Raw genomic sequence first — 24,994 nt, forward strand, 5'->3', positions numbered from 1 at the left:
ATCTCTCTGAGCACTGCATGTTCTGAACTTGGGTGTAGCCTCTGACGTTCACTCCTATGAAGACTGGGATTTTTTTTAACATACGCCTGAATGGTCCAGACCAGCACACTACCAAAAAACAGAGGCGCTCATACTTGCTGACGAGTGCCTACTTGTTAATCAACTGCGTCTGATTAGCAATACCCGGCTGCTACTTACTCTCTTAATTCGTATGGAAACAGTGAGGGTGTGCTTAGTTTTTCACAGGACGGCAACATGACTGTTGGTAAACCATAAGATATGTAAATATGAAACCAAAATGAAAGTTAAGCGAGGAAATAATCTTTTACTAAATGGTTGTATATTCAGTGAACAAAATCTTGCATACCAATTTTTCATTATATACCTGGCTTGTTTCTTTAATGTTGCACTGGACGTTTGACGTGGTCATATATAGATGTAAATTGTTTTGCTGAATACAATCATACGATTAATTCATTACTTGTTTTCTTTTTAATTGTGCATTTAAATATATAAACATCATGACCAGAACAAACATTACTATAACAGGGATGTTTTATACATAAAAGTAATCAAATGTTGCTTTGCTTTTATTTTGGAAAAAAAAAAAAAAAACAAACAGGAAGAGGAATTTGATGTCCGCTTCCTTTCGGATGTATAAAAGCCTGAATTTTTCTAGCTCTACTGTTAACAGCAAGAAAACTGTCGTTATGGCGTCCGCTGTACCTATTAAGGTATTAACATTCACTTTAATGTCGTTTTAGAAGTTTTAGTGATTGAATGCTGTGTGTTTGAACGCGCTGACAAAGGAGAAACATCCATGAAAAATGTAACTTAAAGGTTGCTGGGGCGCCGTTATGTATGCCAGGAAAAGCCCTTAACCGTTAGCACCGTGTTAGCAAAGCTTTACAAGTCTGTAAAGTACGCTCCCTGCCTTAATAATATAAGGTAAAATTCAGGTGCTAACGTACTGATTTCTGTTAAGGTGTCATACTGTTAAAAGAAGCTAAAGAGTGATTATGTCAGGTACAGTTGGTATGGCACGTGGCCAGAGTAAGTGCACGCGGCTGCTGTACTGTTACAGCTGTCAGCAGGGTATCAAAAAATGACAACTGTGCAGGTCATAAAAGCTCAGTACAAGAAGCCATTACATGTTAAAACGTTGCATAACTACACTTATTATCAGAAAGATGAAGTGGGGAATGAAATTGATTGCCGTGTGTATGCAAGCAGCTTTTCAACTGCTCATTAACACAAATGTGTAATTAGCAATCACATGGCAGCAAGTCCATGCGTATAGGGATGCAGATGGATGTTCAAGATGACCTGCTGAGCACCAGAATATGGAAGATGGGGGGGGATTTCAGTGACTTTTAACGTGACATTGTGTTGGTGCTACACAGGCTGGTCTACTGGGATATTCCTCCACAGTTTACAGAGAGTGGTCTGAGAAAGAGAAATTATGAGCATTTCTCTGGGAAAAAGTGCCTTGTTAATGCTACAGGTCAGGGGAAAAAGACCAATCTACTTCGAGGTGATGGGAACAAGCTCACTAAAATGAACCATAGAGAACTGGAGAACCGTTGCCTGGTCTGTGTATTGATTTTTGCTCCAGCATTCGGATGATAGGATAGAATGTGGTGTAAACAACATAAAAGCATGGATTCAGGCTGCTGCTGGTGGTGTAATGTGACGGATATTTTCTTGGCACACTTTGGCCCGCTTAGTACTTAACTGAGCATCGTTTAAACCCCACACTCTACATGAGTATCCGTAGTTTTCAAGTGAAATCAGAGCTACTGGGACACACCCATCAAGATGCCTGTAGCTGTCCATACTTTGAAACCACTGATCCTGGCAGCAGTGTAAGGTGATCAATTCTCTACAAGTTGCAAGTAGATGTCACTGAACTGGAGCTTTGGGAGAGGCATTGCCACTTTCAAGGATTTAACTAGAGCTGCCGAGACACAATATGGAGTTTCTCTTCATATCTTTGTTTTTCATCCATGGATAGATGATCCAAGCAGAAACAGGTGTTCCCCCTCCTCCTTGTCTTGCGGTACATCTAGCTGTCTGCTATTGGTTGTCACGACAAAGTATGTTTTGCCCTATAGGGTAGTGAGTCACATACTTGGTTCATGGCGCAGCTGTGGGGGAGACAGACACACCTGAGCTCGATCAGCTCATCACGCCTCCCTATTAAACGTGCCGGGACCTGAAGAGTTGGTTGTTGTTGTGTGTAGGACGCAGCTGGAGAGCTGCGGGCGTGTTTTTAAGGAAAACGACAACCGGAATAAACATGTGTTTAAGAGCGAATATGTGGTCAAGTCTGTCCTTACTGCCACAATGACTTAAAACTATGGAATGTTAATGACCATGTCTATCCCTTTATGACCAGAGAGCAGCCACCAAATATGCAACAATAATATTGATGCTGCAGGAGTTGCTGCACTAGCTATGACAGTGTACTGGTGTGTGCTAAGCAGTTGTGAAGTATATTCAGTTTTTGGTTGAAACTGATAGAGGGATGTTGTGTCAACCCTATGATTGTTTTGGACTATGTCGTTAGTGATATTCTTAAATATTTCACTTATTTACATTTAAACATTTTCTAGACAAAAAAATCATAAATGAGCCACGAAATAAGCTGTTGGATGTAGTTTTTTCCTATTAAAATATAGTGAAAGGTTAAGTATAAATTAAATCATTTAATAAATGGCAAATTTGGCACTATTGTTGGCAGCTCCGTCTTTCTTTTGCTTTTTTTTTTTTAATTTTTTTTTTACTGCATCCATTCTGTGGTCTTCCTTTCAACATCCTTTGTCCAATATATCTTCTGTACTTCCATTCTTCGCATGTATGATAGTAAATATGTAATTAGCTGCTTTGTGGTTTTGTTTTTATTTTGAAAAGTCTTAAAAAAAAACGTGTTTCAAGAGATTCATTCTATAGAATGAAGTTATGAACTGTTCTCGTATCTTTCAGATTGGAATAATCGGGGGTTCAGGTCTTGATGATCCAGATATCTTGGAGGGCAGAACTGAGCGCTATGTTGAAACACCATACGGGAAGGTTAGTTGTATCTTGTGAAGTCGTGCTCCAGGTGAAGTAGTATAAATATTAGACTCTACTTGGGTTATGCCCTGTTTTACATGTGAAATATTGTATTGCCTTGACAATGAAGTTTGTGTGTATATATAAATTATCCTGGTCCTCCTTTAAACAGCCATCAGATGCCCTGATATTGGGGAAAATAAAAAATGTGGACTGTGTTCTCCTAGCAAGGTAATGTGTTTACCCTTTTTTTTTTTTTTTTTTTTTTTTTTTTTTTTCCAATTGTGAAAATTTCCTCTCCTTTTTCTCCATCTAGTGGACAACTGTATTATTTGCACATCCTAGTTATTTCATGTAATAGGTGTGTGTGTGTGTTTGTTTGTTTTTAATTACACACATTAAATGTTGAATTTTGCTATTCATAGGCACGGGAGACAACACACCATAATGCCATCCAATATCAACTACCGAGCCAACATTTGGGCCCTGAGAGAAGAAGGCTGTACACATCTGCTGGTTACCACTGCCTGTGGCTCTCTCCGGGAGGAGATCCAGCCAGGAGATATTGTCATCATAGATCAGTTCATTGACAGGTTAGTTCTGCGAGTCCATTAGTAGGTTAAGATTCAGACATACGTTTTCTGACACATCATGAAACTAGTTTTTCTTTCAGGAAAAGTAGAGCATTAAGTGTAGGCGGTGATTTTTTTTGTTTTATTTTTTTTAATTATTATTATTTTTTGTAGGTGGAGTAAAAACCTGGTGATAATTCCTATGAACACTTCCTGTATAGAGTGTGGAGCTGATCAACAGTTCAGTACAGGGATGGCAAAAAAAAGAATAGGAAAAATAGTTCTGATATATATATTTTTTTCTTAGATAAACAAAGACCTCTACTATTCAAATATGAAAAAGGAGCTCTGCACCACACTCATGACATTCAATCAACTCTTAACCCAACACTTGCATTCTTGCATGGCTAGGTGTATCTACTAAAACTCTCAGATGAGTTTGAATCCTCGTGACCTCAAGCTCCAGGTCAGATGTGAAGTTTCTGAAAATCTTGTGAATGCGATAACTCAAGAAGGAAGTCTAAAAGATTAATATGGTGTGACAGCGCATTTATTGTTTCTGTGTACTGATTGAACTAAACTAGCAGGGTTTGTCTTTTTTGAGTATATAGACAGACTAGTTTTTGCTAAATGTTTACTTTTGTTCCTATATCTAGACTGACTCTGTCAGAAGTCATTATTAGTGGTTATCCTGTGAGTCTGTTGTGCATCCTCTCACATATCGCAGGGATTACTGCTACTGGTAATCCCTGTGATTAGGTTTTCTAATTATTAAATTAACTTCATGCTTGCAGAATTCTGTTGCAGAATACCATGTTTACTAGGGGTGCAACAATACTCGTATCGATATTGAACCGTTCGATACAGTGCTTTCGGTTCGGTACGCATATGTATCGAACAATACAAAATTTTTTATTTCTTTTATCAACTTTCCTTCTGACGATGCTGTCTGTGTTGAGTGCTCAGTGGATCTGCACTCGACAGTGCAGCCTAGGCGGAGTAGTCGAACGCAGATTCACTGAGCGCAGCGCAAGCTAGCGAGACAGAAGTTAAGCTCTCCTTGCAACATGGCAAATTGAACCTCCCCCACCCTCATTCAGATCTGGCGTTTGGAACTCTTTTGGTTTTCATGTGACGTATGACCCTGAAGGTAAGCGCGTCATGGACTAAAGTAAAACAGTATGTTGGATGTGCCACGCAATGCTCAATTACATTGGTGGGAACTACTGCGTTAGCTCGTTAACGTGTTGGCCGTCCAGCCCCACGCACGGGGCGATCCGTGGTAGCTCGTTAACGGAGATTTGCCGTGTTGTGGCGTTAATGTCATTTCAACGAGATTAACGCTGACCGCACTAGTGGGAACACAACGATTATGACTGCACATTTACTCCGACAGCATCCTAGTGCAAAGACAAGTGGAAGCAGACAAAAACAACAAGCACACATTCTACAAACTTTACCCGAGTCATTTAGACAGCCGTTAGCACATGATTCTCCTTATGGGGACCTGATATGTTTAATATGCTGTTGAGAATAAAGCCCAGAAGAAGCGTATAGTATAGCTTTTAGTTTGGAAAGAGCCATTTCTCTGTAATAAACTCTCTTTTCCAAAGATGAGTGATTTCTCGATCAGATATATATATATATATTTTTTTATTACTTTTTTGTTTCAGCAACATTAAATTTAAAAACTGTACTTTTGAGTTAAAATATATATTTATAATTTTAATAAATGACAAATTAAAAAGGCATGAACATTTTTTTTTTTTTTTTTTTTTTTTTTTTTTTTTTGTATCGAAAAAATATCGAACCGTGACACCAAAGTATCGAACCGAACCGTGAATTTTGTGTATCGTTGCACCCCTAATGTTTACCTTGTATTCACATTAACACATTGGCCAGGTTACTGGATAAGCCTAGTTAAATATTAGTCTAGTCTGCCACAAGTTTTACAATAGTCTTCATTATAACGTTCACATTAGAGCACGGTGAGAGTGGTGTTTGAATTTGTTTTTCTTCAATTTAGAGCTTGCAGTTAGGAGGGAGAGATAAAAGTTGTCCTTTTTTTTTTTTTTTTTTTTTTAAACAAATTTTAAGTGCATAACATGCTATATTTCAACCACATCCACAGTATCCCATTCAGGGTTCTCAAGCCTGTGGCTCTGTAGCAACTATTGAGTTTTTTGCCCATTTGCCTGTTGCTTTGGCAAAAAAAAAAGAAGATGGAAATAAACAATTGTTATATTTAAATATTTTTATATGTATCACTGCTTTAATTGACTCATGCTTGCTATGGCTTCCAAATTCAAAAATAAGTCACTGAGGAAACTAATGAATTTACAAGTGCTCGTGCTGATGCCTTTAAAACTGGTCTTTTTTAAAATCTTTTATGTATTTATTTACCATTTTTAAAGCAATTGGACCACTTTGTTTGTTTTTATTAAAGTAGACTATTTCAAATTTGATTTATTTGCACACATAAATGGCATCATGGTGGTAATTGGCCTAAACCTAAAAATATTTTTCTTCTGCCTCACAACACCGTTTTATAATTTATAAAAACTAAGAAAAACAAAATGTTACAATTTTCCAATAGAAAGCATTAAAGTCTACCACAAGAAGCTGTCCTCGTAGTGCTGCAGACCACAGTGACAAGCACCTGGGGAGCTTCTCAAATGGACTGTTTGTGACTGTCCCCATCACTGCCTAAACAAAACTAATAACGGTTATTAAAGACATTTCCTGTTTGAGTTCATCGACGTTCACGATAAGCACAAATGTGCAGTCTTATAGTATCAGATATTTCAGGCACCTGCCTCATTTATGCATATGATAACCCAGCTTTATCTGTCCATGAAGCCAGGTGACACCCACCATTTAAAGAGATGTGAAGCCCTGGATGACCTCTAATTTCCTAAATCTAAATACAGGTATTACTATTATTACTCAGGATTATCAAGTTGTCCTAAAAACTCTCTGTAAAGCCTTCAGTTGATCAAGAATGCTGCAGAATAAGTATTGACAGGGACTAGAAAGGGAGACCGTATTTCTCCCATATTGGCTTTTCTTTATTGGCATCCTGTTAAATCCAGAATCAAATAATAGTAGGATAATGGTAATGCTGTGGGTGCAGTGTTCCTTGACCTAAAAAAGGCTTTTGACACTGTCAGCCATGACATACTTCTTTCCAAGTTGATAAAATTTGACTTTTCAAAGCAAGCAGTTGATTGGTTTGAGTCCCATCTTCACAAAAGAGAACAGTGTGTGAGGGTTGATAAAGATAAGTCGTCCATGTTGGAAAACAGAATGGGTATTCCCCAAGGATCTGTTCTTGGTCCATTGCTATTTAATTTGTTTATAAATGATTTGCCGGCCAGTTGTCCAAAAGCTAACTGCCAACTTGATGCAGTTATACACGTACCAGCTAAGTCACCTGGCGAGGCAGCAGACACCTTAACGGTACATCTAACAAAATCATCTTGTATTGAATTAAAAAAACAAATAAAAACTGTTTTTTTTTCTATTAGGAAACGAAGTTCATCTAATGATTTTAAAATCAAGTTAGGGAACGAAGAAATAAAGGAGGTCAAAGATTTTAAGTTTTTAGGAATAATTTTAGATTCACATCTTAAATTTGACAAGCATGTAAAGAAGATTTCTAAGACGGTCAAGGCTAATCTGAATTGTTTTAAGTTAATTCGGCACTATATACCCACTTCAGCAGCTCAGTTATTTATGCATTCCATGACATTCTCTCATTTTTCATATTGTATGACAGTTTGGACCCAAGCAGCACCATCTACAATTCAGCCTGTGGTATCCTTATATAATCAATCTTTAAAAATGATGGATTAAAAATCTGTTCGGTGGCATCACTGTCACATTTTAAAGAAATATAATCTACTTAGTTTTAAGAGTTTTAATCATTTGTGTTTTCTTAAATTAGTTTTTAAATGTATAAATACGATGGCCCCAGAGTGTCTCAATAGATACATCCAGAGAAAAGATGGTAATCGTATTACTAGGAGCAAGGTGAACGGCAACTGCAAGATATTATATCGCACATTTGGTCAGTCAGCTTTTTCCATAAAGGCTTGCCTTGTGTATATGTGTCTTTTGAATGCATTTATTTAGTCGTCAGAGGTAACAGCTGGAAAAAATACTACTGGACTGTAGGGCTGCCACGATTAGTCGACTAGTCACGATTACGTCTACTTTTAAAATCGTCGATGACTAATTTAATAGTCGACGCATCGTTTGAAGCTTTGTAAGATCCCAAAAGACGCAGGAATAAGTAGTAGGATTTAAGAGTGTAATAACAGGCTGAAACAGAAGATGGCAGCACTGCATGTACAAGGATGCCAGCTGCCGTTAAACCCCGATGAAGAAGAAGCTGTGTCCCAGAATTCATAGTGCGGCCCAGCTCAGTTTTCAACAATGGCGGAAGCTAGTTAGTTTTGATATTACTCTTATTATTCTTTCTGTGTCACAAAATAAATGTTTAACATATTTTCAGGCGAGAATGTAACTGTGTAAACCTCAAATATATGCTCAGTTTATCAAGACACCACATATTTTCAAAAGCGCTCCGACGTTTTCGGAGACTTCTGTTACCCACCAGCTCGATAGCGAGCCGGGGTTCACGGCTTACTAGAGCCGCTGAGAACACCAGACTCCCGGCAAATCGTTTTCAAGCCCACTGCCGTCTTTCGCTACTCAGATTAAACATATATAAGTCACTTAGATAACTTTAAAATGTTATTGTTTGTCTTTTTTCAGTATTTTATTTGTTTCTGAGTAAATCCGTTTGGCTGAGATTAAAGTTATAGTTTTTACACAGTTGAATAAACGTCAAGCAGACAACTGATCATCAGAAGTGTGAGATGCTCGAGAATATACTCCGGTGTCCTGTTATATTTTAGATAGCAAGGAGTTTATTAAAGTTCACCGAAACAATCTGCAAATTTCATTAAAATGTAATAAATTATCATCTTGTCTTTATTTTTAGTTAGCACATACCTTAAACACTTCAAGCTGTAAGCTAATGATAGTTATATAAGAGCAGATGCGTGCTGGTGCAATAAGCTGTACGTTTTGCGTCCAATGGACGCATGATCTGATTAGTCGACTAATCGCAAAAATAATCGCTGACTAGTCGACTATAAAAATAATCGTTTGTGGCAGCCCTACTGGACTGGTAACTTATCAATCCTAATTGGCTAATAAATACTTGGCTTTCAATTTAAAAAGACGTCAAGGTTCAAAGTGTTTACCTCCTATCTGTTTGATAACATTTAGTAAGAGAGGGATAATATAGCTTGATTAGTTAGCTTGTTAAAATATTTTATCATGCAATGCTATAAAAATACACTGTGTGCAGCAAATGTACAATCTGGTTTTGGGATGGTAGTTCTTCTTACAGACTGAAAGGAACGTTTAGTATCCGTGCAACAATTACCGGTAGTAACAGGACAAGTGACTGAACACTGATCCTTGGCTTTTTTAAAGACAGACTGGTATGTGCAGTAAATATTCAAGGGAACAGGTTGAATTGGTTTATAACCTGTCAGTTTCCTTCTTGTCCACAGAGTCAAAGTGTGACTCAGAGTAACCTTGTTGACATAAGGATGACTCTTTTTAAGTGTCTCTGTCCGTGCACCGAAAATACTTGACTAAAAGAAATCATCTCCAATTAATAAACTAATAAAGATCTAGTATTTTGAGGATTTTATAGATGTAAACATATGCAAATGAATACACTCATATATGCACTTTTGATATTTAGTGTCAAACCACTTTCTAAAACACTAGATATCTTATGGCAAAAAAACTGTGTCTAGTATTGTTTTATCCCTCAAAATCCACAAGAATTCGCAGCTTCATCTTTAATGCTCATTATTTTGTATTGTATGGAAAAAATCCTACTTGAGAGAGAAAACAGCCTCTGGTTAGGAAGCACTTGGTGATGGTGGGGAGGAAGGGGCAGCCATGTTCTACAGTTTTTTATTTTTTTTAAGGTGAAGGGAAAGAGCAGAGGGAGAACAAGCATTGCGATACGATGATATATGACAAAACAAACTGGGGGGGAGGTAGATAAAAGGGTTATGGCTTGCAAGTGATCGCTGGTATTGTATGGCTGTGGTTAAAACTGTAGCACACGACTGAATTCTTGCTTAAACACACTTGCTGGTAAACCTTGATAATTTCTTTCTGTTTCATGGAGGGAAAAAATAGCTTGTCAGCTGTTTCTGACCTCAAGGCATACACACATACTTCTGCTGTAGCATACCAAGAGCACGACCTTGTGGGAGTGTTGTTCTCTCAGTTAGCTGACAGCAGAGATTTTATTAAATGGCACAATATGTGCATTGAGAGGTGTAAAAAGGATTCCTTATGACTCAAGAGTTGGCATGCATCTAGCTGAATTGAGATAAGTTGTAGTCTGCCTTCCCTAATTTATGTCAGTGTGTTCTATTATGAATTTCAACATGAGCGAGTTTGCATGTGGGTTTGCCTGTTTTGTTGAAGTCGATAAACTACTAGTATCAAGAACAAACAAGATCTGTTTATCGGAAATGAGGAAGTTGCTTGTTGGGACATGCACAGACTTGTCCCACAGCATGTGACAGCATGCTGTGCTGCTGAAGGCTTTACTTCGTGCCATCACCTCTGCTTATTTGTTGTGTGCAAACCACATGGTCACTATAAGAGCTTACTTTGTCAGATTCTAATCATGGCTAACACTGTGCTAAATTGTACTTTTAAAATGCATCTACAGACTGTCAGGTTCTAAGTTTACCCTTTGCAAGAAGTTCTTTTGCTTTTGGATGCAGCTCGTCTTATATTGCTTTATGCACACTCAATAATCCAGGAAAAAAGTTTATATAGTTCATGTAGATTCAGTGTTTTCAACACAATAAGTGTTTCATCACTGATCCAAACAACTTTTTTTGGTTTCAACTAACTGCAGGTTTTCCCAGCCACATGAACAATACCGTTGTATTATGGCCGACATTAGCACCATTACCTAATAATGGGCCACAAGATCGGTGTCATGACTGAAGAAGTTTAAATTACTCTTTACTGCTTCATTTATTTTTTGTTCTTCTTTGGCCACTTATGAGTTTGGGTTGCAGGGTCAGTCTAAGCAATAATGTCCAGACCTGTGTCCATCTGGCCACCTCATCCATCTCTATCCATCGGACATTCGGACATTTCTGAGCTAATAAACAGATGGAATCTCTTCAGTTGTTCCTGGCTGTACCCTGGAACCTCCTTCCAGTTGGAAATACCTTAAATGCCTCATCTAGGAGGCGTCCAGGCAACATCCTAGTCAGATTCCTGAACCGTCTCAACTGGTTCCTCTTGATGGGTTCGGAGCAATGTTCCCTCTAATTTTTCACGTGTCTGAGCGAACACACAAACTCCCTGAGCGGTCCCTTGGACCACTGTGAGCAACATCAGACGTGTGCACTGTGGTCACGCCGGCATCTAATCCATCCAAGTTACATGGTTTATTAAAATAATCAAATTACAGCATTTACATTTATGTTAGACTACTTTTAATTAACTGCTTTAGCCCACTTACAATGAAAATGTAAAAAATTTTAGTCATTCACCTGTGTAGTATGTTAACACTATTGGAAGTAAAAATAACTTGAACTCCAATTTCGAAAACACAACTTAATTTTTTTTTTTTTTTTTTTTTAATATAAAGCTCTGACTTGTATTATGAGTCTGTGGTCTGGGAGAGAGTCCTGTAACTCTGTCTGCAAAATACAGGATATAATGACCAATGCTAGGCAATTAATTATATAGTTACTACTTCAAAAAAGTTACTCAGTTTGGCAAACAAAGTTTTTTGCAGCTATTTTTTTTTAAACGTAGCCAAGGCGTTTTTAAATAAACATTTCAAACTATTTACAGAACAATCAGCTGTTCTGCATCAAATTTGATGCCACACAAATTATTTGTGCCTCTCCAAAAAATAATTTCTGTCCACTATGAGATAAAGGAGAACAACGGCCTGATCAACGGCCTGATACCTGCAGGCCTGACAACAGCAGATGTATCACTGCTGTAACACCTGTAACATTCAGCAGTCGCCTCATTGTTCTGACACACACAACAAAACTACACTACACACTAACTACACAAGATTTGTGTAGTTAGCTAAATGTCTCAAATCTCTCACATCTCAAAGCACCGCCGTCACTCCTAAAACTTCCCCCCATTTCTTAACAACTAGACGCCACGTTGCCATATCATTTTTTTGATTGGTCGAATGGTACTTTTTTAGACGAATAGGAAAGGGAGAGGGGGGTGGAGTTTGTTTTTGCTCACAGGCGGAGAGCGCTTTCAAGCCTTTTTCTTATAAAACACAGTTTTTACCGTTTCTTCACGCAGTAAATATAAACAACGATAGTATTCAGCAAGGAAACCAAACATTGCAGATATTTTTATTGTAACTCTGGTTTTCGTGGCCTATCAACACAATTTAAAAGCTGGTATAAAGTCCACACTTTTTCCGTCAATTGTTCTTCCTGTCCTGCTCACATCTCCAATGGTTGTCCACGTTGTCATAAACGTGGCTTCACTTCACATCAGCCACGCCGCTTTGCTCGCTAAAACACCGGTGTCAGCACATAAGGACGCTGTCATAGCCTGTCAACGACGTTGATTAGCTGCGTATATACGAATGTGAATAGCATTATTGGCTGGACTATGGGATAAGGTGGCATCGTTCTAATCCCATATGGGAGCAGCCAGTCACTCACTGACTAACACTGCAAAACAGAATTGTTAAAGTATTAATTTTAATTCAGGTTAGATTTTTTTTTTGTGCGCAACGCAGATTTTCTGTGCGCAGAAACCGTGCCAGCAGTGTGCAATTGTGCACGTGGGAACATTGGTTCGGAGCCCATTACTCAGAACTATCCCAAAGGACTGAGCTCCTCACCCTGTTTGATTGGTAGCCCCGACACCCTTCATCCATTCTTATACTTCAGATTTGTTTGTACAGGAAATATTCAGGTGCAGGAAATATTCAGGTGCAGGGTAACTGGTTAAATTTCTTTGGAAACTGATTGTTATCACTGTTCAAACTGTGACTCAAGTAGGGACTTTGGTTTGAACCTGAGGATGAACCCACAAAAGGGATCAAACAACATTCTTTGTATAGTTTTGAAGTAATTATACTTTTTGATAATTACAGGGTGTGTGAGCCATTTTCTACAACGGCAATTGTGAAGTGAAAAATGGTAATGAAACACCAGACCATGATAACTTGATTTTTGTAGCCTTGTGCATTGTACTCATCTCCTTGTTTATCCAGCACATCATTGTTTAATGGTTTTAAACTGAGACACAGATTTCTGGAGCTCTTTTCAAACACTGAGTTTTATTCTTCCACTGCCAGGGTTATGAGTTATGATGGGGTTGGGCATCAGCTTAAAAGATTTCTGACAGAGGCATTCATATTTTGGATCTCTAAGATAATTATTTTAGGATTTGGTAATCCCCAAGGGGAAAAAAAAGGAACAAATAAGCTGCGCCATGAGTCAGCTGTATATAAAAAGACATTACAACTATTAAATGACACATCTGGATTTATGCACAGAGTTTAAAAAAATGAGTATTAGAAGGCATAATTTTTTTTCCCTCATTCTTCAAAAAGCTGATGGTGTTTTGGTTTCTGCAATGTATAACTCACAGCAATCCTCTGTGTATACACCATATATTTCTTTGTTTGTGCTGGGGTATCAGAACTTTTGGCTGGACGAGTTTTTGGCATAGCTTGAAAGTCAGATTTTTGCTATCATAAAAGCTCTGCACACACTCTTCTCTCAAATCCTTCATAAGGCCATCACCTGGAGCATTTAAGAGACTTTTCATGCTCAGCATTTTTTTTCCTGCTTTTTTTTTAAATTTATTCTGTGGTCCAATTAGGCTCAAGTCTCAGGATCCCAATTAGGCACTCCTTTATTGAGATCCGTCAGGTGTAGCACTCTAATTCTCCTCCTTTAGTTCTTACACAGGCTGTAGGTGTGTTTTATGCTAATGTCCTGCCGAAGTGGTAACGAGATGGAAGTGTTCATTCACTTGTTGTTCATTGAAGTGTTGAGATCTGAAATGAATTGCCAGCAATGTCACCAGCACGGCCCAAAGAACAATCACACCCGCTTCAACTAAAACTACTCTTGCAGATGTCAACATTTCACCTTAACTGCATTTTGTTAGAAACATCATTATGACTTATTTGACCAACATACAGGTCTCCACTATTCATTGTGTTCCTTGTCCCAAACATGTCTTTCCTTATTATTCTGTGTAACAGTTAAAACAGTCACACAGCCTTCTCTGAACAATTGATGCCTCTACTTAAATCTTGGGAAGCACTGACATTAGCTCTAGTCATGCATGTTGAAAACAAAACCAATTATCTGCAGCCGAGGCAACTCAGTCTTCCATTTCATGATGTGTTTTTGTGTTTTTTCAAGTATGAGATTTCTCTTAAGGTGCAAAGCACACTGAGGCAAAGCAATGTGGAGTGTGTGCTGATACGTGAATCATCAGATTTGATGCATGGCTGGAATTCCCCTCCTTATTTTAAAAACAAGTGCTGGTGTCCCATTGACGAGCGCATCATTTCATGCTGCATACCTTTTGATTGGTTGTTTGGTCAGTATCTTTCATTGCAAGTGTATTGCTGTATAATGCAGGACCACTGCTGGAAGCCACCATCAATGTATCATCACAATTCTTTCACTTACGTAATCTTTCACCTTTTGGATTACTAAAGTAGTCCGATGGGTCTGTTTGGTGTATACCAGCAGAACCTCAGCATGATGCAGCTAATGCTTTTGAATACAGTTAAAAAGGAAATCATGTGAATGTGCAGAGTCACTTCTGGCAAGCTGTACAAGAAAAGTGCAAAGCAGCCATGAAGGCAAACAGTGGCTACTTTGGTAAATCAGTAATATGAAGTAAATTTCTTCTACAGTGAAGAAAATGGCTTTGTCCAGACTGCATCCACACAGAATTCCCTTTATACAAAAGAAGCTAAGAGGCTACATGGAGCACAGAAATCCTGATGTTTTGGATAAGTGAATCAGCCTTTTGCGCAATTCTGACCTATTGCCATGAAGAACCATGGGGACACAGGCTGGCACTTTGCCTCTTGCAACAGCACTGACTCAGCAGAAGGGAAAACTTTAGGTCGGTTGTTATAGCGAAGCTTGAGACCTAGCTTCTTCCATTCTGTTGTTTATAGTCCTGACTAGGGATGGGTATCGTTTAGGTTTTATCCGATACCAGTACCAAACCGGTACTTTTGAAACGGTGCCAGTGCTTAAAGAATGGAGAACACAAAATTGGTCCAAAAACCTCTCATGTTCAGCTGTTTTTTTTTTTTTGTTTTGTTTTGTTTTGTTTTTTTGTAAAAAGAAAACAATGTTAGCCTTTTATGCAGCTATAGGGGATTTATGGTATCACTCTTGGCTGGAAGCAGTGCTTAATCAATGGGAAAAACATGAACTTTATCCAAAAACCTCATGTTTAGCTGTTTTCCACTTTTTCTTTGGTCATTTTAGCCTTTTTGGCCAGGGTGAAGGGAGTATCTGCCATCAAACAAGAAGACAGCCACATGTAACTACAACGGTGTTTGCTAGTTCACCTTACATGCATTAATTTAATAACGTGGTTAGCTTACACATGAACAACATTAAGCTACTCACGCAGAGAAGAACGACTGCTGCTGCCATCATCAGCAGTCATCATTTCTCCTACACTGGCAGGGCTAGGGGCCAGGACTCTCCTCTTCGGGTTTTTGGGGGATGATGCTAACTCCGGGTCCGATAACAGGCAACCCACCCACAGTAGATGTGCTCGGTGTGAGGTCTCGCAGCAAGCTATCAAATACGGCGCATTTCTCTGCTTTTAACAAAACGCTATCCGTCGCCAGGTGTTTCATCAGATTCGAGGTGTTACCTCCTTTCCACAGTATCACCTTAAAGCACTCGTTGCAGGCTGCTGAGTTTTGCTTTTGCTGTGAAGTACAGCCAGACTTTTCACCGCTTCGCCTTGGGCATTTTTAATCTGTAGCTCTGCTCTAAAAGAACGTAAGTACCTGGGCCTGCCTACTATCCTCGGAAAGGTAAAATGATTGGCTGGAATCCAAAGTGTATGACATCTCAGGGAAATAAAGCACCGAAATGTGCGCTGCTTTTTGGTCTGGTTACTACCGTTTATGTCAGAACCGGTGCCATCATGGCACCGGATACCGGTACCCATCCCTAGTCCTGACTGCTGTGAAACTGGTCATGCCACAAAAATTTGCAGATTTCTATGAGCCAAATAGTTATGATTATGAAATGAATCTTTTCTGAACCTCATTCATGTTGACATGTTGTCTAGAATGATTTTGATGGCCATTCCCAGTATTTCTGCAGTTATTCCTCATATCTTTTCACACTTTTTCTCAACTTTAGGTCAGATAAACAAATTAAACAGAAACAAAGTTATTAATCTTACATCTTTAAGTGTTTTTATATTTTTGTCATGGAAACCCAATCTGCTTTTTTTTTTTTTTTTTTTTTTTTTTTTTTTTTTGGTAGGACAACCAAGAGGTCTCAAACACTCTACGATGGTCAGCCCACCAGTCCCCCAGGTGTTTGTCATATTCCCATGGCTGAGCCTTTCTGCAACAAAACTAGAGAGGTAAGTCTATAAATCTAAACACGTCCTACGTCAAACTTGTTATTTTGTAACTGCCATGTAATTTTGCTCAGTACAGTGGTCCCTTGCTATAACACGGTTCATCTTTTAGAGCCTCGCTGTTTCGCAGATTATTATTGTTATTATCAATAAATATATATAATTTTTTTTTTTTTTTTACAGTGCATTGTGTTCTGAGTCCTGATCAGCTGTAGACCATTGTTAGTCAATCTCCTTCATGCCGTGTCTCCTGTACAGTACAGAATGTGTTCAGCTTGTCAAATTTACATAAATCTTCGATCGCTAGCAGTGTGACTCTGAAGTGCTGCACTGTGTGTTTTCTCCCCAACAAACACAAAAATGTCGACAAAACGTTTTGCACCGTCAAAGGCACCCGTGATAGCACCCAAAAGGCAGAGGAAGATGCTAATCATCGTACAAAAAGTTGGACTTCTGGACATGCTAAAGGAAGGTAGAAGTTACCGTGTTTTCCGTACCATAAGGCACACCGGATTTTAGGGCGCATTAAGCGAAACAAAACAGTCATAAGTCGAACTTTACTCATCTCATTCTTCTTGCTTCCTCTACTTCCGTACCATTGATTCATTAATGTTGAATTCTCTGGCGGCTCCTCTATTCCTATGTTCTGGACCTGAGAATAGGGTCTGATCTTTGGTTTCATTCTATAATACTGGACTTATTTTTCTACGAAGGTTTGAACTTTGAGTGTTTATACACTTTTCTCAGACAGGCATGAACATTCTCACATTTTCTCTCTTGTTTAAAGTGTGTAGTGAGGGGTTTTACAGCCCTAAAACATCTATAATAATTGTAAAAAATAAAGTTGGCTACTTTGCGGATTTCACCTATCGCAAGTTATTTTTAGAACGCAACTCTCGCGATAAACGAGGGACCACTGTATACTAAATTCTCCTAAAGTGGTTATTTTTATTCAATGTAAGTATTGATAGCATAAAATGCACATCACTGTGGCTCTTTTTGTCTGACAACGTAAAGGAGGTTTTTTGTGATGCTTTTCTAGACGTTACATGACTGAGGTGCATATGAGAGCACAAATATCCGATGCAGTCAAACTGGACATTAAATGGTCTTTAACCTGCCAGCTTTCTAGCATCAAGTCTAAGCGATGTCCTGTTGGATGGGAAAGTAATACAGGTAATTTGGTGGTGAGTTGTGTGTCCTGTCCTCTGCGGGCATCTGCTGTGGCAGCACCCTCGACTGAACCAACGTACCATTCTAACAAATATTAACCCCGCATCATTTCCAGAAATGGGAGCCTCAACTAACGTGGGATATCTGCTGCTGTGTGCTGATGGAAAGGCTTTACTGTCTGATTGCTGGTTACCTACTGTTTTTTGTTTTCGGGCCACAGAATGCACCAGGTTGAATAAAACCATAATAGTTTCCAATATTGACATGAAAAACTTCTCCTGGTCAAGGAAAATAATGGACCTTCAGAGACAGTGTTTTCATGGGCGTAGCGTCTGTGTTTAGAATGAATGTCTGCTTATCTGCAGTAGACTGAAACGGCATACAGATAAGCAGTTGCCACCCAGCCTAGCGGGTAGTGATTTATTCCAGAATGATAGTGATATTCCCTGCAGGTTTTGGTGGAGGTGGCGCGGAGTCTGGGGGTCAAATGTCATGTGCGAGGGACCATGCTGACTATCGAGGGGCCTCGGTTTTCTTCGCGGGCAGAGAGCCTGATGTTCCGCCAGTGGGGTGCTGACGTCATCAATATGACCACCGTGCCAGAGGCGGTCCTCGCCAAGGAGGCTGGCTTGTGCTATGCCAGCATTGCCATGGCAACAGACTACGACTGTTGGAAGGAGCACGAGGAAGCAGTGAGTGGCGGGCCAGAGGTCCTAACTGTCGTTTTTATTACTTTGATGTTTCAAGCTTTTATTTGTCTTGTGAGTCAGTGGCAATGGATGATACCCTGTTAAAGTGGGTCAGTTAACGGTGGATTGTGCCTCTTCCCTGGCCCACTACACAACAAACACCAACCTAAACATTTTAATTTTATACGACAAAATTAAAGAGCATTATTTAAGAGCTGAATGAATATGACTGATTTTAAGTGTAAGCTTTTTGATATTAGGCCCGAAGATAATTGCACAACTTTAAGAAAAGGGTAGCATAAAGCTAATGGCATTAGGTTGCATTTATCATATCATTTATTTGCAGCCTAATCATCATTTGTTTGTTCTGCAATCCTCAAACTGGCTCCCCTACTTTATCTTTGCTAAGCTGTGATCAGCAGAGTTTGCAGGTGAAGTTCTCCGTTAGTTTTTTGGCTTTGGAAAAAATAAATAAATCACTTTTTAACATTAATTTCTTAACAATACACTTATGTTTGGGAGGTTAAGGAATATGCATATCATTCTCCTATGCCAAAGCTTAAAAAAATGACACAGAAATCGCACCTCAAAGTATGTAGATTCATAATACTGTGACTAAATGTCAACAAGCGCAGCAGACTGTTTTGGAGTTTACCTTTCAAACCCTCCTAAACGACAGTCACCCTATTCAGCCTGATCCAGCACATGCCCTGATGACTTGTGTTGATACATTTAAAAAACAAAACAAAGAAGACACTAGCAAGCTAAGTATTGCTTATCATAGCATCTTTTTACGCAGTGCAGACATGGTTTTGTTTCTTTACAATGGAAAACAAAATTTACCAACAAATAGAAAACTGCCTTAAACCACAACATCAGCTCTGGGAACTTTCCTGCTGGCTGGCCGACCAGGTACAACCTGTGACAACCTTTTAACTCCAGGTTGCTCTTCAGAAGCTCATTTAAAGGCCATCTTGGCAAGCTGTGCGAGGTCAGCCTTGGCCAGGTCACGAGTTCCCTCAGTTGCTTTTGTGCAACACAATTTAAATGCACGTCCACTTCTTGCGTCAAATAGCGCACTAAAATAATTTCAGTGCAATTATATCCAGTCCTCCCAGATTACCTCTGAGATAACAAAGTCTGATATGTTTATGATGCCAAAGCAATAAACACTCGTACAGAAACATGTTGTCACATCTGCAGTGTTCAGCTCTGGGAACAAAATTAGTCTTGCCTTTTTGTAATTAGAGTAAATGGGTTAGTTTTAGGCCATTTAATTTTAGTCATTCGATTCAATTAAAGTAAAAAAAATTATATGGCCAGTTAAGTAGCAGAGGGCACTGTTTATCAGTCTCAGCTGCTTTGGCATTAATGAAATTAACAGGTGCACTAGAGGGACAAAAGTGAGACAACTCTTAAAACAGGAATGGTTTTACTGGTAAAGGCCACTAAAATATATATATATATATATATATATATATATATATATATATATTTTTTTTTTTTTTTTTTTTTTTTTTACCTCATCTTTTCTGATTGTTTTTGCACTAGTTTTGCATTTGGCCAGCATGAGGCCTGGATATCTGGATCCTAAAGAGGTTGCACAGGTGGGCCAACTCCTCCAGGATGGCACATTGATGCGTGCTATTGCCAGAAGGTTTGCTCAAGGAGAGCTGAACAGGGCTGTAGAAAGTCAAATCCATCAGAAGGACCAGTATCTGCTCATTTGTGCAGGGAAGAACAGAACAAGAACTGCCAGAGCTCCAAAGTGACCTCCAGCAGGATACTGGTGTGAATGTCTCTACTAAGCTAGAGAGCGTCACCCTAGCTGTCATTAGGCATCAGTTGTTTCATTTCAGACTGTTCATGAGCCAAGGGATCTGGGAGATCCCCCAAGACACCATCCATTGTCCCATTAGGAGCATGGTCCAACATCGCTGGGCATGTGTACAAGCATGTGGGGGCCAAACAAACTGAGTACCAGTGTGAATTACAGTAATGAAATATCAGCAAAATGGACTAGTCCGCTGCTTCATTTGATCTTCAGGATGCCTTTGAATTCAGCTCTCTGTAGGTTGATACTTTTCATTTCCAAATTATGTGGCATCCTTTCATTCCTCCACACTACCCAGTCCGTATCAGTATAGATGTCCAGTATTAATTTTTCCCCCCACACTGAAATCGAATAAATTTGCTTTCATTTTTTTGAGCAGTGTATTTTAAGTAGTGGCTGTAGTTTTAAAGTTTACTGTATCACAACGAGTTTCTAAACCAGATCGTTCACTCTCACTATAAATGATGGGTTGGAGGTTTTTAACATCTGTGCTCCATAAGTAGACAAAAGTATCTGTGGCTTCTTATGGCTTCCGAGTGACCTGGCCTCTGTCAGGCGCTCTGGATTATGCAGTTGATCTACTGCGTGTGGGCGAGCGCTGGCTTATGTAGAACTGATCCAGCCCAACTCACAACTCCACTTCCGAGTTCCTGCAGCTGACCTCTTCCCCCTCCTGTTAGAGAATGCTCGCCACATCCTTCCGCCCCCCCTTCACTCCCTCGCAGCTTGATACTACCTCCTGGCCTCCCCCCCCCTCCCTCGTCCCTCTCCAACCAGTCGGCTTGTTTGCCAGCCTCCGGTGGAAGCCCTGCCAGAGGAGGTTGAGTCACACTGAGTCATCAGCTACACTGTCTTCATCCTGACAAATACCACAAAAACATGAACCTAATCATTGAGTGTGACATAAAAACAAGCACTCACGGGAAGGGTTAATGAAGGTTACAGGAGGTACACAGGATGGAAGTAATGTTGTGCAACTTACTGTAATGTACACTGTAGTTGTGGCTGAATGAATTTCAGAATGATGGATTATAAACTAATACTTCACTGCATTTATACAAAAATATGGGAATGAGAACTCCAGGTTTGTGTTGTATAACTGCTTATTGCACCGTTTTGATTTTTAGTTCCTCCATTGTATTGCATTAGCCACGTGAGTAAAGTGATTGCTAGTGTCGTATACATGGTTCAGCAGGCTCGAAACTGAACCATGAGTCACTAAATTTCAGAGCACAGGTGACGGTTGTAAAATGTACGCAGCAATCCCAGTACAGGTGCAAAGAGCAAAATATTGTTTTTCCACCTACTGCTGTGGCTCACTCACAGGTCCTGACGTGACTGATTTGGTTAAGCCGGTACTTTCACAATCAACTGCTCTCCATGTTGTCCAGTAGCTTTCTGTTTCTGCTGTGCTCGCACATGAATGTTTAAATTCTTTTATAAAGTGAAGTGATATTTCATTTAAATGAGTCAGTTAAAAAATAATAATAATGTCAAGTAATGTTTTACATAATTCTGTTTCCTAATTTGAAAATCTGTTTTCTTTTACAACCTCAAGTTGTTTTTTTTTTTAATTGAACTTTTTTCCTCTTTTTTTTTTTTTTTTTTAAATTTATTTATTTTTGTATAGTTTTACTAAACCAGTGCTATTAAGATCATATTCACATACCTTTTTTCCACCAGCACAGTGAAGGTGCAGTCAGTTGTGCCTTGGTGCCAGATTGAAGGTTTTATCCATTTTATTTTTAAAGGATAACATTACAGGGAAGAAGAGCATGTGCTCCATTTGCCAGACATTTGTGAATTTCTCACACACACGACTCTGGTTTTGGTGGTTCTTAGCTCAGCAATTTTGTGTTGCCCTACTGATGCCGGCTTTTTAGCATCACTTCCAGTCATTTGTGGAAATGCACTAAACTGGTTCCACATTGGGGGACTGAGTACTGTTCACGATAATCTTGTAAGTTATAGCCACACACCACCTTAGTAATGCAGAAAGTATTTTCACACTAAAGATTATCAGTTTTTATTTTCAAATTGTTAAAAATTACACCTGTAATGCATAGCTGCAAAAGAAATTGTGTGTTGTTGCATGTAGAATATGAAAGTGTATCTTTCTTGAGAAAAGCAGACATCTACATTAACCGCACTGGCCTTTTACGGGAGGAGTGGGTGGTGTCATTTTTCAGCTGAGTGAATTTTATTCACCATTATGTTGAACTGGTTTGTTCACCGAAGGCATGAAAAGTAAAATTAGTCGTTTTTGTGTAATTGTGACTTGAGTAAAGAGGAGGCCACATTATGTGTGTTACATCTTAGCGACTGTGAGTTCACACCGTCGTTCTTTTAAAGTGTATACATAATCTATTCATAATAACAGCTCTGATTTTACAAGATGGTGCCTCTCTTTACATCATGCTCTGCTTTCAAGAATTGTTCTCAGAGGAGTGTTTACTTCACTCAAAGTAGACAAAATAAAAATACACACCAAGATGGTTATTTTCGAAATGTGTGGCTGTGACATTTTAAAGGAAGTGAAATTTGCACTATTGCAAGTGATTCCTCTTAAATGGCTGCTGTACATTTTTCTCTTTTCTTCTTCTTGTCCTAGGTCTGTGTTGACAATGTGCTGAAGACGATGAAGGAGAATGCAAACAAAGCTAGCAGTATCCTGTTAACAGCAATACCCCAGATTAGTCAGATGGACTGGGCTCAGACAATAAATACATTGAAAGTAAGCCGTCAGCTTTATGATGATTCATTTCCATTCCGCAAGTTGTGAAAGAGGGTCTGTTTGCTTTATATCTGGTTATCGTGAACTTTGATCTCACTTATTTTTCTCTCAGCATTTTTAAAGAATAACAAAACCTGATGGTGCATGGCTGTTTTTTTTTTTTTTTTTTTTTTTTTTTTTTTGGGGGGGGGAGCCTATTAACAAAATTTTCTAAAAGGGGGGGCTCACTCAGACAATAGGACACATTGTGCTATGTTGGATCTCTTGCAGTACTTGCACCATGATAAACATGTATTAATTAAAATTTTGAAAAACACTCGGTATTCCAGTGTTTTTGCACCGACTGTGCCTGAAATTCCTTAGTTTTCTCTTCAAAACTTTCTTTAATGACAGTGCTAACTTTTGATCAAAAATTAGTACTTTCTTAAAGACAATGTTGATAACGACTTTTCCTAAATATAGAAAAGGCTCCTTGACACTGTGTCAGTGACACACTTTGGTAATAACATATTTTCTTTGTTCCAGTTGATGGCTCAGTCTTCAGTAATGATACCGAAGCACTAAATGCAGAGGAAACTACTAGAAAGGATAAAGAGACCAGACAACCACCCACACGGAGTCAAACACCGACTGCAAACTCAACCCTGCCCGTCCAATCGTCATCAGTGAATCACAACAAAGTGCCTCACATTAAAGAATCCACTTTTTTTTTTTTGTCTTTATTTAGTTGGATGTTCAGTGTTTTGTGTTGACTCTTCACTCTGATTCAGAGATCACTCATTTATGTCTGGAGCATGTTTTCCTCTCACAGTGTTAGGTGGGAGGGCCCTTCCACTCTAACTGTAGTTGAGGAAATGGATGTTTGTTACAGTTACCACGTTTGGGTCTAAACATTCTAATAAAAGGTTTTAAGTATTCAGTATTTTGTGGACACATTTGTGTATGTGTTTGCTGGTTGTAAGCCACTGGTGTCTTAGTTTCTGGTTATATGAAGATGATTTTTAAAGCTTTGCAAGTTTAGCACACAAATACTATATTACTGCCTTAGTTGCATTTAAGCTTCTACTCTTCAAGCTTGAATCTATTGTCAGCATGAGAATGACTGAACGTCTACATGTTACTTCATTCTGGCTACTCTTGTGGTCTTTACGGAATCATTTCATTTTTATTTGCTCTTTTTGACTGTGTGTTTAATGACTAGAGAAACATCTAATTTTGAATGGCATGCTGCTTTGTACCTGCAAATACCCTAACCAAGTCAGTGAAAAGCTGTCAAATCGGCAGTAAACATGTACCAACAGTGGTAGTGGCGGGGAAACACAAATTATTTGCTATACTGACAGTTTGGGTTTTTTTTTCCCCAAGCATGAATTGAAATGGGAATTTTGTCATGTTGCATCATATTGTAGTCATTTGAGATTTTTCTTGTTTACATTTTCTTAACTTGAACTTACTATGTACATTGCACAGCATATTTAGTAGCCTCTTCTTCCTCTTATTCAGCAGCCTGTTTTCTGTAGTATGAATAATTTGTCTCAATAAAAGTTAGAATTTGACTAATCCGAGTTGAGTTTGTGGTTAATTAAGTTACTTGGACTTGCAGTGAATATTTTCTCAGTTGGTTTGTGGCATGTGTTTATATCCTAAGGGGAACAATTTAGGGTTTTTGTTTTGTTTTTTTTTTTTGCTCTTGAAACAGGAGTGTGCTCCTGTTTCATCACTAGTTTAATCACTAGTTTAATCTTAAAGATACTTTTGTCTGACACAGGATCAATTAAATCTTATTTGAAAGGGTTTACTATTGTTACCGTTTATAAAAATGTAAAAAAGAAGCAAACACTAGAACTATGGAGTGGATTTCTGTATGTTGTAGAATACACCTTTGGTTATAGGTGAACTTAAGCCATCCTCATGTTTAACACAGCTTTATACAATTTATTTTCTTTATCTTTTCAGATTTTTATTTTTTAATGAGGAGTTAGTAATGTACCACTAAAAGTAATTCTAACCCAAAACTCTATTAAAGCACCGTTAGGCGAGCTCCGTAAACGTCAGTTCTTCAGTGAATAAATAAACATTTGCACAAATACTGGCATGATAATAATCCTTACCATGCGCTGTATGCAGTCTGTATCGGCTCAAAACCGCTTGGTTGTATTTTTATTTTCATGTTCGAAATAGAGCAATTAAAATAAGCAACACAAGTAAAGCAGGTGAACAAAGA

The 24,994-nt window shown here is 38.7% G+C and overlaps 1 protein-coding gene and 1 long non-coding RNA gene across 2 annotated transcripts; both read left to right on the top strand.

Annotated features, from left to right (window-relative positions):
- The first annotated feature begins 604 nt into the window (after positions 1-604).
- Positions 605-24,331, top strand: mtap (methylthioadenosine phosphorylase). The gene is made up of 8 exons (XM_085163019.1): positions 605-734; positions 2,986-3,072; positions 3,227-3,285; positions 3,480-3,647; positions 16,241-16,343; positions 17,966-18,205; positions 22,648-22,770; positions 23,296-24,331. The coding sequence occupies exons 1-8, from the start codon at positions 636-638 to the stop codon at positions 23,332-23,334; spliced, it is 918 nt and encodes a 305-aa protein (XP_085019145.1). The 5' UTR covers positions 605-635; the 3' UTR covers positions 23,335-24,331.
- On the top strand, positions 3,654-15,040 carry LOC146517022 (uncharacterized). Its single transcript, XR_014874575.1, has 2 exons — positions 3,654-4,516; positions 4,611-15,040. It is a non-coding gene; the product is annotated as an uncharacterized LOC146517022 (long non-coding RNA).
- Positions 24,332-24,994: the final 663 nt, after the last annotated feature.

The sequence above is a fragment of the Neolamprologus multifasciatus genome, chromosome 6 (assembly GCF_963576455.1).
Source record: "Neolamprologus multifasciatus chromosome 6, fNeoMul1.2, whole genome shotgun sequence".
NCBI classification, from domain to species: domain Eukaryota; kingdom Metazoa; phylum Chordata; class Actinopteri; order Cichliformes; family Cichlidae; genus Neolamprologus; species Neolamprologus multifasciatus.